Source organism: Copadichromis virginalis, linkage group LG8 (assembly GCF_057382275.1).
Source record: "Copadichromis virginalis isolate Kocher_CV1m ecotype Utaka linkage group LG8, C_Virginalis_male_GT1.1, whole genome shotgun sequence".
In the NCBI taxonomy this organism is placed as follows: domain Eukaryota; kingdom Metazoa; phylum Chordata; class Actinopteri; order Cichliformes; family Cichlidae; genus Copadichromis; species Copadichromis virginalis.
The window spans coordinates 10,050,481-10,064,116 of record NC_140625.1 but is presented as its reverse complement, the minus strand read 5'-3'; the positions used below and the strand labels follow the sequence as shown (position 1 = coordinate 10,064,116).

The 13,636-nt window shown below is 38.8% G+C and overlaps 1 protein-coding gene across 1 annotated transcript in view; it reads left to right on the top strand.

The window, feature by feature from the left end:
- Positions 1–13,636, top strand: part of antxr1c (ANTXR cell adhesion molecule 1c) — a 38,580-nt gene that overhangs the window by 8,270 nt on the left and 16,674 nt on the right. The window contains exons 2-11 of the mRNA XM_085465687.1: positions 3,091–3,162; positions 4,408–4,479; positions 6,151–6,232; positions 6,356–6,386; positions 6,474–6,547; positions 6,698–6,766; positions 7,205–7,285; positions 9,806–9,866; positions 11,113–11,211; positions 11,405–11,474. Coding sequence (XP_085321813.1) covers positions 3,091–3,162; positions 4,408–4,479; positions 6,151–6,232; positions 6,356–6,386; positions 6,474–6,547; positions 6,698–6,766; positions 7,205–7,285; positions 9,806–9,866; positions 11,113–11,211; positions 11,405–11,474 — 711 coding nt within the window. The remainder of the gene's footprint in view (positions 1–3,090; positions 3,163–4,407; positions 4,480–6,150; positions 6,233–6,355; positions 6,387–6,473; positions 6,548–6,697; positions 6,767–7,204; positions 7,286–9,805; positions 9,867–11,112; positions 11,212–11,404; positions 11,475–13,636) is intronic.

Below are 13,636 nucleotides of genomic sequence, written 5' to 3'. Positions count from 1 at the left end.
CTGGCAAAACAACTGAAAACTAGCTATTTAGCAACACAGATCTCCAGTCTCTGTAAAACAGAGAACTGCACAGTGACTAAACAGACTGTTTACTTGCTGCTTCGGTCTTCTAGTGGCCATGCTGGCTCAGACAGACCAAAGCAGGTCAGAAACTTGGCCTTGGAGTTGAACTAAATCACTGAACCACTGGCATGTTTTCTTGCACTTTGATATGAGCCAACAGGTTTTTCCCATTATCTCACTCCCACAGTGGAATTGACTGATAAAGCTCTTCATCTTTCCCTTGCTCTGTCCTTCCTTTTCTTTTGCTTCTTTGTTTCTCGGCTCTCAGATGGCTTACAACAAGACACATGGTTTTCATCTCATTAGTACAGAGAAAACGCTGTCACTCGGCTATGACAAGTTGCTATGACACAACTTCACACCGCCGTTGGGCGTCATCACTTAGTCGGCAATCTGTGGCCGGCCCTCACCTTTCTGAACTTTTGCTTTCTGAGTCCAGACCGCACACTGCTAAACTTCGGTGTTCAACTCAGGTCATTAAAATTAGATCAAGGGATTGTGGTGGGAATAAGACACCGTATAAAATGGTGTCATCAAGAATCAGAGAATGAAAAGGACCACTTCCTCTCCCAGCACTGTTTGGACAGGTGAGTGAAACTGCAAGCTAGGCCTCAATCCCACGACTGTAGCCACCTCAGACAATCACAACTGCTCCAAGGCAAACATGAGCCACAGTGGTCCAGAAGCACAGATAAGCAGCTAAAAACCAAACGTGGATGTCCTCAGATTCACCCTCGTGTTAAGTAAATACTCAAGAATGATCTCCACACTTCGTCACAAGTATTAGCTGCAAATTTCACCAGACTTTTTATTCTTTCTCCCCTCCTCTGTTGCTATAATGGAACAATTTGCACAAGAACCTGGCTGCTGCCTTTCCTTCAGGTTTGAACCCGTCTGCATGTGTATGTGGGACTCTTTCTGTTTGCGCTGCACTTTTTATTGAACTAAATGCTACAGTCTACCTCAGACCTTTTTTTTCTTCTTATTTTGGGAGAATTTTGTTTAGCTTGTAGGTCTTGTCCTCTTTCTCTGCTCAGTCAGCCTCCCAGGAATGTAAGCCTTGATGTGGGGGGAGCAAGTCATGTCATCAGAACTGCAAAAACACAGAGAAAACGCTTAGAAGAGGCTTTTTTCCCCAGTTGACCGGCGTTTGTAACCATTCTGAATTAAAGGATAAAACCACTAAGAGTTACATAATACATAGATATAATAGTGCAGAGGCGTTTTGGCTTCATTTGAGCAATCAATTGGTTTGTTTTTTTAGCATTTGCTCTTGATAAGGTTTTTGTATGAGTCAAAGAAGTTCTGATAAACCACGCTTGAAATTTCTGTGCAGTAGCTGTAAAATAAGTCTTGAGCTTTGTAAGTCAGACATGTCAGCGTTGCTCGTGGGCAGCTGTACTGACCTCTTGGATATATTAAATGAGCAGTGGAAGTATTATTTCCTACTTTAAACAAAAATTATATGAAACAAATACATCTAACAAAGCATTTAATGAAGGCTTAGAGTCTGGTTTGGCACGATAAAAAGTCTTGAATGACTGAGGCATGATGGGAAACTCCCTGGTATTCCCTGGCTCTATCCTCCCCAAATCCTGGCCAAATTCAATAATTACCCCTCTGCTTCCAAGCAATAACACAAAAACACCAGGGGTTAAAACCTCTTTGACATGCTATTGCAGGAAAATAACATTAGTCACAATTCATTTCCATTTCAAGCCAGGCCATGCAACTGGCGCTGTTTTCCAAAACACCCAACTCCTATAAGAAAGGCTAAGTTGGTTCCTGCAAGTTTAGCTATCCATGTAATACAAATACAAATACACATGACTATTATCAGCTTAAAGCATGAGAAACCTGCTTGCAAGGAATGGTTGATTCACCTTGTTGTGTCTAGAGGTCTCAGACAGCTATATGGACCATTAGTGTGCAAGGAACTCATTCAGCTAGAAAGTAGGATAACAGAGTGGATGTTTAGTCTGTTTCCCATTTTCTCCCATCACAAGGATATGAACTTCCACTTTAAGCATATGACATGCCTTTGTGTTTCGTCTCTTTCTTAGAGAACTGCATAGATGAATGCAGGTGAATAAGTTGAATTAAGATTGAAACAAACAAACAAACAAAACGAACTCATATCAGTACTGAAAATAACACTAAATAATTCCTGCTTCATCCTCTTCCAATTTTACCACCATCAGTTGGCTCATTTACACGTTGTTATCTCTCTGGCTTCTTCCCTAGCTGGTTACTTTATGCCCAAAACTCTCTCCCCTAATGATCGCTCTTAATAAAATCGCCCCACAGCACACATGGTGTCTGGCTAGAGGAAATGAAGGCAGCTCCACAGGGTATCATTTTATGATAGTTCACTTTTATGGAGGATCATCTAGGGAGACCATGGTCTGTTTCCTCATCCTCAAGTGCCACGTTAATGATACAGGAGTTTGCTAAATCATACTCCCGTTCCTGCCACAAATGACTATTACACACATATTTTCGTTACAAAATAATCCATATTCATAACAAAATTAAGTTTTACATTTATCCCTCTGAGGATCACTAACAAATGGCGTATTAGATTAACTATTTCTTGCTAATGAGTATGATAGCATGTTTGTTATGTTTGGCAGCTCAGGAATGAAAGTCAAATTACTTTAATTAAATAAATTAAAACAGTACTTTTATTGCAAGTAAATGACACGCAGTAAAGGCACTGCTAACAGGTTGAGCAGTTGTGTTTTGCCTGGCATATATACAGCTTGTTCTTCATGTTGTGGAGCTAATGACTAGACCCCCTGTCATTTTTGGCTAACGAAGCTCTTATCCTCTTGTATGAGTACTCTAGCATATGAAGGTTAGAGTCTAACTGATACAGTAGATAACTTATGAAGTTGTTTTTTATGTTTTCATTTTCTTATTTTTATTTGAACTGCTACAATCACTTACTATGATATCAAGCAGAGTCATATTTCTCACATTTTTCTTGATATAACCTTTTTTTAAAATGTGCCATCCGTTTTCTAGATCTGGCAGTGTGAAGGATCACTGGAATGAAATCTATGAGTTTGTGAAGAACTTAGCAGAAAAATTTAAAAGGTAAGAGACACTTAATGAGCGTGTGTGAACAGACACAATTAAGCCAACAGATTTGCATAGATAAATGTGGTAATATAGGTGATATACACCGTATAGTGCAAGATCAACATTTGGAACCAACATTGTCAGTCTCCAAACAGCATGTTGCCTCGTATTCGACTTCCTGGAGCCCAGAGATATAAATTACTGAAGAGAAAAGCACATTTTACAGAGTAGTCACTCTGGTAAAGTGAAAAAATCTGTCCTTACAGCTACAGCTTGCCATATGCTAAGTCACTCAGTATCCGGGCTGATGATTCACTCAGTCTCCAGTAGTTGTGTCAGTGACTACAGGCAAAAATGTCTTTATGTATGTGAGCTGGCTTGGTTTGATGGACTGTCTTTAGTTTAAAGTTCTTTTCCTCCAAATGTCTCTAAGATCTCTCTCATCTCTCTAAGATGCAGATATTGCATCTATAATTTCAAAATTGAAATATCATTCTTAAAATATGGCATATATTTAAAAGCAAGAAGTTTCAATAAATAGCCAGCTGTCAGCCAGACTGAAAGGCTTTTTCCCCACACGGTTTGAAGGCCACAACACCTGGAGCTTTGTGGCCTAGTCATAGCAAAGAACAGCTCCTCCTCAAAGCTGTAGTTTTTTAACAACTATGCAAAAAGTTTTAAACAATCCAAATCTGTGCTAACTTACTGTCTCAAACAAGAAACACACATTCTTGCTTCAAATAATTGAAGTGTGAGTAATTCCTTTCACCAGTAAACAGAACTTTTCCACATCTGAAGATTCAGCAATGCAGCCTCAATATCAACATTTATGTCACTGTCACGCAACAAAGGGTTCAAATCCTGCACACTGGAACAACTTCATGTCACATGGCTTCTTTGTGTGCTCTAAACAAATAATCGATCTCAAGCTAGAAACACAGATTGCTGGAGTGAATCAGTTAAGTCGTTTGTCTCCAGCAAGATATCTGTTGAAGAAAAGAGAAGAAAGAAAAGTCATGAATACGAAGAGTTATTTTATGTTTTCTAGGAAAATTGTTATATTGTTTGTGTTTTATTGTTATTACTTAGAATAACTGTTTCTGATCAATCTCAGATGACATAGAAATGTTTGTATTGCTCACACATGGTGTTGTCCTTAGTGGACGAATACTAATATCTGTACTTCCTGGTCATTCTTTTGGGTGAACCGTTAATAATACGTGTGATGCTTTATTTGCTCTTTCTTTTTACCTTTTATAGTCCTATGCTGAGGATGTCTTTCATAACATTTTCCTCAAGAGCGTCCATCATTTTGAAACTGACGGAAAACAGGTGAATTAATTTCTCTTATATAACCTTACAATGAATACAACCTTTTAATGTCAGTATTTAGACACAGCTAACATTAGCTGAGTGTTTTCGTGTGCAAATTTTTGTAGCATGAAGTGATCTCACGCGACAGTAAACTTAATCCACTGCATCAGAATCAATGCAGATAAAACTGAAAATTGGCCCATGTCACTGTGGAACTGTCACAGAATAACATTTGTTGAATAAGAGACAAGAATGAGAATGAGAGCACTGATAATTGCTATTGTGTAAACAAGTTTCATTTCTAACAGAAGTGGCTATAGCTTAGAATAGAATAATCCTTAAGTAGTGAAAGTATTCAGATATTTTGCTGGTCAAGCCCCCAAATATGTCATTGTCAATAAATTCACAGCTCAAAGGAACACAACACATAAGAAGCAACGATTTTAATGCAGTTAAAAAAAAAATCTTAAATGCAAATATTGAATACATGTAAGCAAGATGGGATCCCCCAGAAGCTAATAGTAGTAAATTAAACTAATAAAGACAAAACTGAAAACAGGAGTGCTAGGAAGTCCCAAGTGAGTCAGTAATTAATAAGCAAAAATGTAAACAGCAACTGATGCAAAATACTGGTGCTCTGAGAATCCCCAGAGCACTATTTCCTTTGGCTTGGTGTGCAAGTGTCTTGTTGTGTTTTAAAAGTATTTTTGAGAAAAAGTTCTGAACCAGTTTTGTGTCTACACGTAACTTTTAAGCTGTATCTATAGGCACTTTGTTATTAGCATCTTATTATTTGTTCTCATTTCCTTAGTTGAATCTACAAGAAATTGGCAAAGATAACATAGTTTAGTGGATAAATAGAATATAAAATAGTATTTTTGCACCAAGAGTGGGATACCCACTAATCAGCTGAATCACCTTGGCATACTCTGCAGAGATATGCCAAGGTGATTCAGCTGATTGCTGGGAATCACATTGCTCTACATACATACAAAGGCATAGGTATGCCAAATTATACAAGAACTGGACTGAAAATTAGTGGCAACAGGTCTTTGTGGAATGATGAAATTTCAAATTTTTGGTGCAAATAATCACCCTACATATATATGAAGGAGGTCAGCTGAGAAGTATAACAATGAGCATCTAGAGCCATCCATAAAATATGGTGAATGATCTGTCATGGTTTGGGGCTGTATTTCAGTCAGTGGTAGGAATCTTGTAAAAATTGATGGAATTATGAATGCAGAAAAGTAGTTTCAGAGTTCAGTCCACCATGCAGTATCAGGAAAGCATCTGACTGGCAGCAGCTTCATTCTTCGGCTTGACAATGATCCCAAATGCACTGCCAATGGAGTAAAAGCATAACTGGATAGAAAAATACACAATGAAACACTGTCAGTCATGGATTGGCCTCCCCAGAGCCCAAACTTCAGCATTATTGAATGACACTGGAGAACTATTCCTGAATACTTAAAAAAATTATAAGAAAGCTTGAATATAAGAGTTGAGTTTGTGTTGAAGAATAATGGTGGTCATACCAAATATTGACTTTCAAGCTCATTAGAATTGTACAAACTCTGTATTTGCTTTATATATAATAACCAAAAAAGTTTAATCAGTACCGTAGGTTAGCTTCCAGAAATGCACAGGCAGGACAGGAATCCAATTGTGCTTTGTTACTTTCTGCAGAGTCGACATCACGAAGGGTTTGAACGCACTGAACAGAGAGGTTCCCGGTGGAGATACCTTCATGCACCTCGGATTACAGCTTGTGAGTGTGTGCTGTAATGTGTAACATTTTTACACTGCAAAATCAGTCTGTTAAGAACAGAGCTACTCAAGGCTCCTTCTATTACCTGTTTAAATCTGAAATGTGCTATGACTTTATTTAAAGGCAAATCAGCAGATAAGGAAAGAGAACTTTGGTAAGCATTAATAAACATAATTATCTCATTTTTTGGGCAACAATGGAGCACATGGTGAAGTTACAACACAGCGTATATGATTTGCAGGTACTGCCAGCGTGATTATTGCTCTGACTGATGGAGAGCTACATGAGCATCAGCTTAGAGATGCACAACATCAGGTAACAAATTCACACTAACACTGATTTTCCAGGGGACTCTGGTTAGAGCTCAGTAACAGGGCTAAACTGGAAGCAGAATTGCTCTCATTAGCTTCATGACTGACAGTTTTCTGGAGTTTGCTCAACTTTTTGCCTTTGTTGTGCAAACAGGCGAATGAAGCCAGATCTCTGGGAGCTATTGTGTACTGTGTTGGTGTCAAAGACTTCAACGAGACACAGGTAATTCAGATGTAACAAATTTGTGCAGTATATGGAAGTTTATTCCCTTTAATCCCCCAAATATAAGACATTTGATTAGAGAAAAAAGCAAAAATTCACCACAGGACATGTACTCTACCACATGTGCTCATTATTCTGGAAAAGAAGAAATCTTACAAATTGGGTAACCCATCATTTTCCCTGTGAACCAACTCCAGTGATTTTTAACTCTGATCTCTTCAAATGTTCTCTTACTGTACAGTTCTTTACCTCTAAAACATCTGAAATTGCTTCAAATGAGTATGAGTGCATTTGAGGCAGCTTTCCCCCTGTCATGGCCTCATCTTTCATTGTTCATTGTTGAAGTTTATTTAGCCTCCTTTGATTATTTAGTTTGTTAATCCTTCCTCTGTTCTCTTCTGTTTGTGTACCTCTGTCTGAACTTCTTTCCCACTGTAGCTGGCCACCATTGCAGACACCATTGAACATGTGTTTCCTGTGTTGGGAGGCTTCCACGCCCTGCGGGGTGTCATTGATTCGGTAAATAAATACTTTTCCTTGCAGAGAAACTAGCCCATACAGGCTCCGTTCAGACATCTGTATTTACATATTCAACACAAGATCCCTTTTCACTGCAATGTCATTTTAAACAGTTGTTTATTTGAAAGCAAAACCTGACTTTTGAAAACACTATTGTACAATTTCATAATGACTGAATATCTCTTTAAGATTTTAGATTTTATTTTCTCTCAGACCAGTTAATACAGTGCTCCTTTTAAGCTTTTAAAAGGAGCACTGACTTGTCTAGGTTTCAACTCTCTGCTCAGTATTCTGTCATGCAACACGCAGAACTGTAACTCTTTGTGTATACTGGCTGAAACACACACAGTCAGAGTTCAGTTCAAGCAGGGTAAGCTACTTCAACTTGCGTTCTCTCCTACAGCTAGCATGGTGAAAAAAAAGCTTTTTATCAGCTCACTGAGCAATATTTTGCTTTTTCAGTTTTGGATCTGTGACAATCACAGTGACAGTGTAGGATCAAGTGAATCAAGGACCAGTCGCGCAGGTTTGAGACTTGTTCACGAACATCTGGCAACCACCGGTCATGGGGGTCAAATTAGTATTCATCAACTGGTAGAGAGTGGTTGTTTGAGGTTTATGGCAGTCATTGGGAAAATGACTGATAAATCTCGAGTCACATGGTCTTGTTGACTGATCAGTGACCCCCATTTTCCCCTAGCAGCCTACCTGTCAGTTGGGAAAAATGTGTGTTCCTCAGCTAGTCGGCAGAAACATTCTTTGTGATTGCTTTGGTTGTTAGGATATTGTTGCGGTCTCCCGTGGTTTGCATGGAAGTGATGGACTTGTCTACAAACACTGGCCAGCTGCTCTCTGAGCTGAAGTGAAAATGTAAGAACTGCAATACAAACCGGAATTGGAGACCTTCATTGTGAAAGTTGTTTCTTTTGAAACATGTTGGCTGAAGCTCTGAGGCAAACCTCCATTTCTGTTTAATACCACTCAGCTAGTAGTTGGAAGTGTTTGCAGACAGACGTGAATCTACAGGCAAAGCTGTCACAAGGAGATTTTTGGTTTATTACCCTCTTCTTTCTCACCCACCAACAGCCAGCAACCTCCAGGAACGGCTGCCAATCAGTCTGGGAAAATGTAATTTTCCCTTGAAATCTGTGGCTGTATCACATCCAAATTTTAGGCAATGACATCACATGAGAAATCTCAATATACTCAGCTAAATCACAATTTTCTAAAGCCTAATATTCTCAGCTGCAGTCGTCCTTTCGGCGAATAATAAACAAAGGTAGGCTCATAGTCGTTAGCCAGTGACCAGATCATTTCCAGCTGAAATGATTGTCATTTGAACATTTAATCCGTTGTAGCTCCAAGAGTTTGATAATGGTCAAATAGCTAAAAACATTATCTTATGTAATTACCAAATCATTTTTCCTTGACCTTAATGGAATGCATTGTGTGTCTCACTGTTTTATTACGCAGAGTATATAAAAAAGAAAAAAACCCTGAAAAATATCTAAGGCTGGAATTTCTTTTAAAAGATTTTCACTTCCTATTTAAAGGATCGGTCATTTTTAAGTCTTGCTTTTATTAATGCTTTAAACATCTCTAATGTAAAAGTATTAAGATTGGAGAACATAACCATCGGAAAGTAAGTTACACTAGTCCCTTCACTTTGATAATTTAAGATAAAGTTGTCACAATGAGATGTGCAGAGTGTAGAGTCAGAGTCATAAAAGGCAGGATTCAGAACTCGGAGGATCCAACAGCTAAAAGCTTTAATTGCTAAAAGGTAGGATAAAAGGTATATCAATGTAAAATAAATCCATAAAGAGAACTGAAGATCTCAAAGGGTTGAAAAGAGGGGAATGAATCGCAAGCATTACAAATCATGTGACAAAAATCAAACAGGATTATTTATATGCACATGACTAACTGGGGATTGGAAACAGAATGGGGAACTAGAGGCTGATGGAGGTAATCAAGACATAAGATCTTTCAAAGCAGGAAATAACAGGAAATAACTAAAAGAGCACTAGTGCTTACATAAATACTTACACTTAGCAAGATCTCAGACAGGGGAACAAAGAGGAACCAACACAAAAACAGAGAAATGAGACAAAGGGTGCGAACTGCAACTGTCATAGATAAAAATCAAGACATTAACCACGACACATGATCGCAAAACTGAAACTCAGAACAAATCAGTCGTCAAGAAAAGACAGAAATTAGAGACTCAATAATAATATCACCAGGGAGAAAAACTCATCATTGTACTAAAATAATAAGGAAATCAAAACATGAAAGTATTCAGCTGTATTTGCAAAGCAGGGAGAGTTTTGAGTATTCTGGGAAGAGGTTTAACCCAAACTTGTTTTTTAGACACACACTGATAAGTATTATTAAGGATTATTTTACATCAGATGACTCCCAAATATACTCAAAACATATTAATTGAGCTCTTGGCTCATGAACAAGGCTAGTATCAAAATAAATGTGGAAAAATCACTGCTGTCTTTTCTCCCCCAGATCATCAAGAAATCCTGCATTGAAATTTTGGCAGCTGAGCCTTCCAGTGTTTGTGCAGGAGGTGAGGAGCTATAAAACTCACACATTCACAATTACAGCCTGAACTCGGTCCCTCCTGAGTCATCGACACATATGCCAGCAAACCATTGCTCCTTCCACTGTGTCATTTTCATTAGTGGGTGCCTGGTCTCGGCTTCTTTGAATTATGACAATCCCAGACTGAAAGAAATGACCATTTATGGCCATCCAGGTTACTTACAGGAAATCTGCTGGGATGGGGTAACACGGAGGGAATAATATTACAGTCTCATTAAAAGGAGGGACCGTGAGACGGGGGGCAGGGGTGAGATTTCCTGCGGATATGATGTAAAGTAGACACCATTCTTTACTCTCCTGCCAAGAGAAAGATTATGACAGTTAAAGCAACAATAAATGGACATTAAAAGCCACAAATGAACAGATAAAAGCAGGGTTGGATTAAAAGTTTCTGGCAATAGCAGAAGGACTTTGACTGTTTTTCACATCTGCCTTTTATGAAGCAATGAATTACTTTCACCCATAAAGAGGGAAATTATTTAACTTCACACTGAATATTATACCATGGCCTGCTGCTAGAGCAAGCTGCCTCACAGATTTAACCTTATTATATACGTATACGGCTGATATATAACAGTAGTTTCAATTTTTGACAGGCAACATTGTAACTATTTAAGGTCCAGCAGAGACATTAGTTCTATTTATTTTATATTATTCATTTTTATTGTATTTTAAAGCAATGTAAGGAGACTAAGGCCCATGCTATTTTCTCTACATGACAATGGTGGAAAAATAAGCTCAGTTTCACTCAGGTCCACTACAGTCAAGATATTGTTATTTTCTCATCCACCTTATGACATGGATAAGATGGAGAAAACCCTTGTATTTGCAAAGGTGCATAAGTGCAAGCCAGGGAGGACATTAATAACAGGAGTTGTGGCACTGATTTAGTCAGAAACAGCAAGAAAAGCAGGAGCTGCAATAAGGGTGGGTTGCAAGACAGCTTGCAGACGCGCAGCAACTGTGGAGAGGCTTAAATAGAACGACCTGTGTGAGACTGATAAGCTAAGCTGAGCTGAGCTGGAGGCTTCTTGGCTTTTCTGAAATAATACTACATCATTAGAGAGACATCACACCATGCTGGTGTGCAACTGTGCCACATTAAACAGGAAAGTGAGCTTTGTTTAGGATAAAGTAATAAAGTGTCAGATTTTTCTTAGCAAAGACTGTCTGCCAAGTGTCTAAAATGTAAAATTACCTTGTGTAACCAGAGTCTTTTCAAGTGGTGGTGAAAGGGAATGGGTTTCTCCATGCAAGAAACATCGACCAGGTGCTCTGCAGCTTCAAAATCAATGACACCATCACCATCAGTGAGTACACCTATGCTTTGTTTCCTTAATATAAATCAAGCTGAATTGTGACAGATGCATGTGTTATTAGTATACAGTTTCTATGAGGAAAAAGTAGAAACCCTCACAAAGAAACAAAATTCACTTTTCACTCGTGTATGTTGTCTGTACATGCTACATATATGCCACATAGCTCAGTTCTTTTTTCTTGTAGATGAAAAGCCAGCTGATGTAGAAGACACATTCTTATTGTGTCCAGCTCCTGTTATCGATGAAGTTGGAAAGTAAGTCCCTCTTCTTTATAACTTCATGATTTCATTTAGTTATGCAGATCCACTTTCATCACCCTTTCAAGCAAAAGTGCTCATACTTCAGTGCCGTCCATGTGCATCTTAGACCACATAAATATATTCGCATGTATATGTGCACAGACCATAAGACGCCTGCTGTACATTAGCTGTTTATGATCCCCATCCGAGGCCAGATTCCTCCGTTCTCGATCCCAGTAGAGCTTACCAAAATAAAAGAGGCTCTCTCACTGTGGCAGCATATTCAGTGGTAAACCCTTCATAAATACGTCTTAGTTCTATCGTAAATTAGAACAGAGCAGTGAAAACTAAAGCAAATTCTTGGTAGACATAGATAGAAAGTACTGCCTCAAGAAGAAAAACGTAATAAAAGCTAACACTGTTCCACATCTGCATGTAAATTGATACCACATCAATAGTTTGTTTAAAATTTGCTCTGAAGTGTCCAAAAATGAATCAGTTCTGGTATAATGACTTTCAAATTATTGTAGTCCAAGTTTAGATGAGATTCAAATCAGGGATCTGTGCTTGTTGAGGTTCATGAAGCTGATTAACAGTACAATAGAAAAAATGAGCTGCATTTTAAAGTTCAGGATCACAGGGCATTAAAAAGAAGTGTTTCTGTCAGTGTTCAAAGGGGCAATGAAGGGCTCTGAAAACTAAGACAACTGAGGTTGGCCTACTCGAACTTTGACCACATGACTGTCACACAAGTTCTCGGTGTAACCTAAGAAGGGGCCAGAATTGCTTCTCATCAGCTAGCTGTGTTCTCCTTTTAGAGCCCAACTATGCTCCAACATCAACAATCCACAAACCTCTCTAACCTAAGTCTTTATGGGAAGAAAAGTACACTGGGCCACAGAATACAAGGTTGAGTGGATGGTGGTAAAGACTTTAAACACACAAAGTAGGCAGGCGAGACCTTGTCAGCTAATACCAGAGGTTCTCTTCTCACGCTTTCTTTCTTGACTTTTTTAGGGTACTTCTTGTATTTCTATAATTGTTTACAAATTCCTTTATTTAACACTAGAGGTAATATTTGTGCTGGCTGTGGTACGGTAGCAGAGAGAAGTTGATTTGCGTCCTTGGAGAAAGATTTAGGAAACCTGGAGTGATGGCTCCGATGCTGAAACTTCAGTCAAAGGTGGAAGGACTGTAAAGCAGATGTGGTGGCATTACAACCCCACAACTTCCCGCTGATTAGATTCATTTGGATCTTTGTTTGTTGTTCTGATCTTACCTTAGCACTTGTAAACTTTCAAGTTCTTTCAAATCTAAACACCACCTCCAGACTCTCTCTTTTACTCCACTTCTGCAGCTTTTAGTGCCAGGCTGGCTCTTTTTGACCTATTTGCTAGTTTCTGTGGAACCTCACCACAGCTCCTGCCTGCCCATCTGTTTATTTTTCTCTCTCTTTTCTGTCTTTTATCATTACCTCCTTATTTGATCCCATCATCACTCCTCTGCGCTGTCTGCTTCTGCAGCTTCGGCTGATCAAAGCTATGTAGCGCCTACCCTGGCCTTGCCATGTGTGTTTATGTATGATTCTCAGCAGAGTGTAAAAACTTCTTAGTGAGGTTTTGAAACTCTTCTGAAACTCAGACTAATAAAGTAGGTTCTTGACCAATTAATCAGTGTATCGTTTCTATACTGCACATCTAAAAGTGTGAGTGGGTGTTTATCTCTCCTGTCTGTTTCACTTCCTTACTTAATAGCTGTCTATTACACCAGCCTACATTTCCTCCCCAGGTTTTCTTGTAATAGTTTCCTTTTATGAGACACTACATTATACTACAGACCGCTATGATCAGTGATGGTCATTGGCCTTTTACTCCCATTGGCATTTTTTGCTGCAGTAAACTTGATGACATGGCTACATATCAAAAGGACTTAATCTCTATTTAGCCCTTAACAGATGCGCTAGTTAGCATTAGGATTTGGTGCTATATAAATGACATTTTTATTGGTTTTATTGGTAATATGGAAACTAAAATGCCGTCAGTCAGCCACTGAGATCAGCTAGGATGCATACGTGGACTGATGCTATTAATACCACACTCTGTCTACAGATGTCCAGACCTGAACTAAGGAGACGGAGTCGGCATCCATGCTGAAGTGATCAAACGCATGCTCGGGTC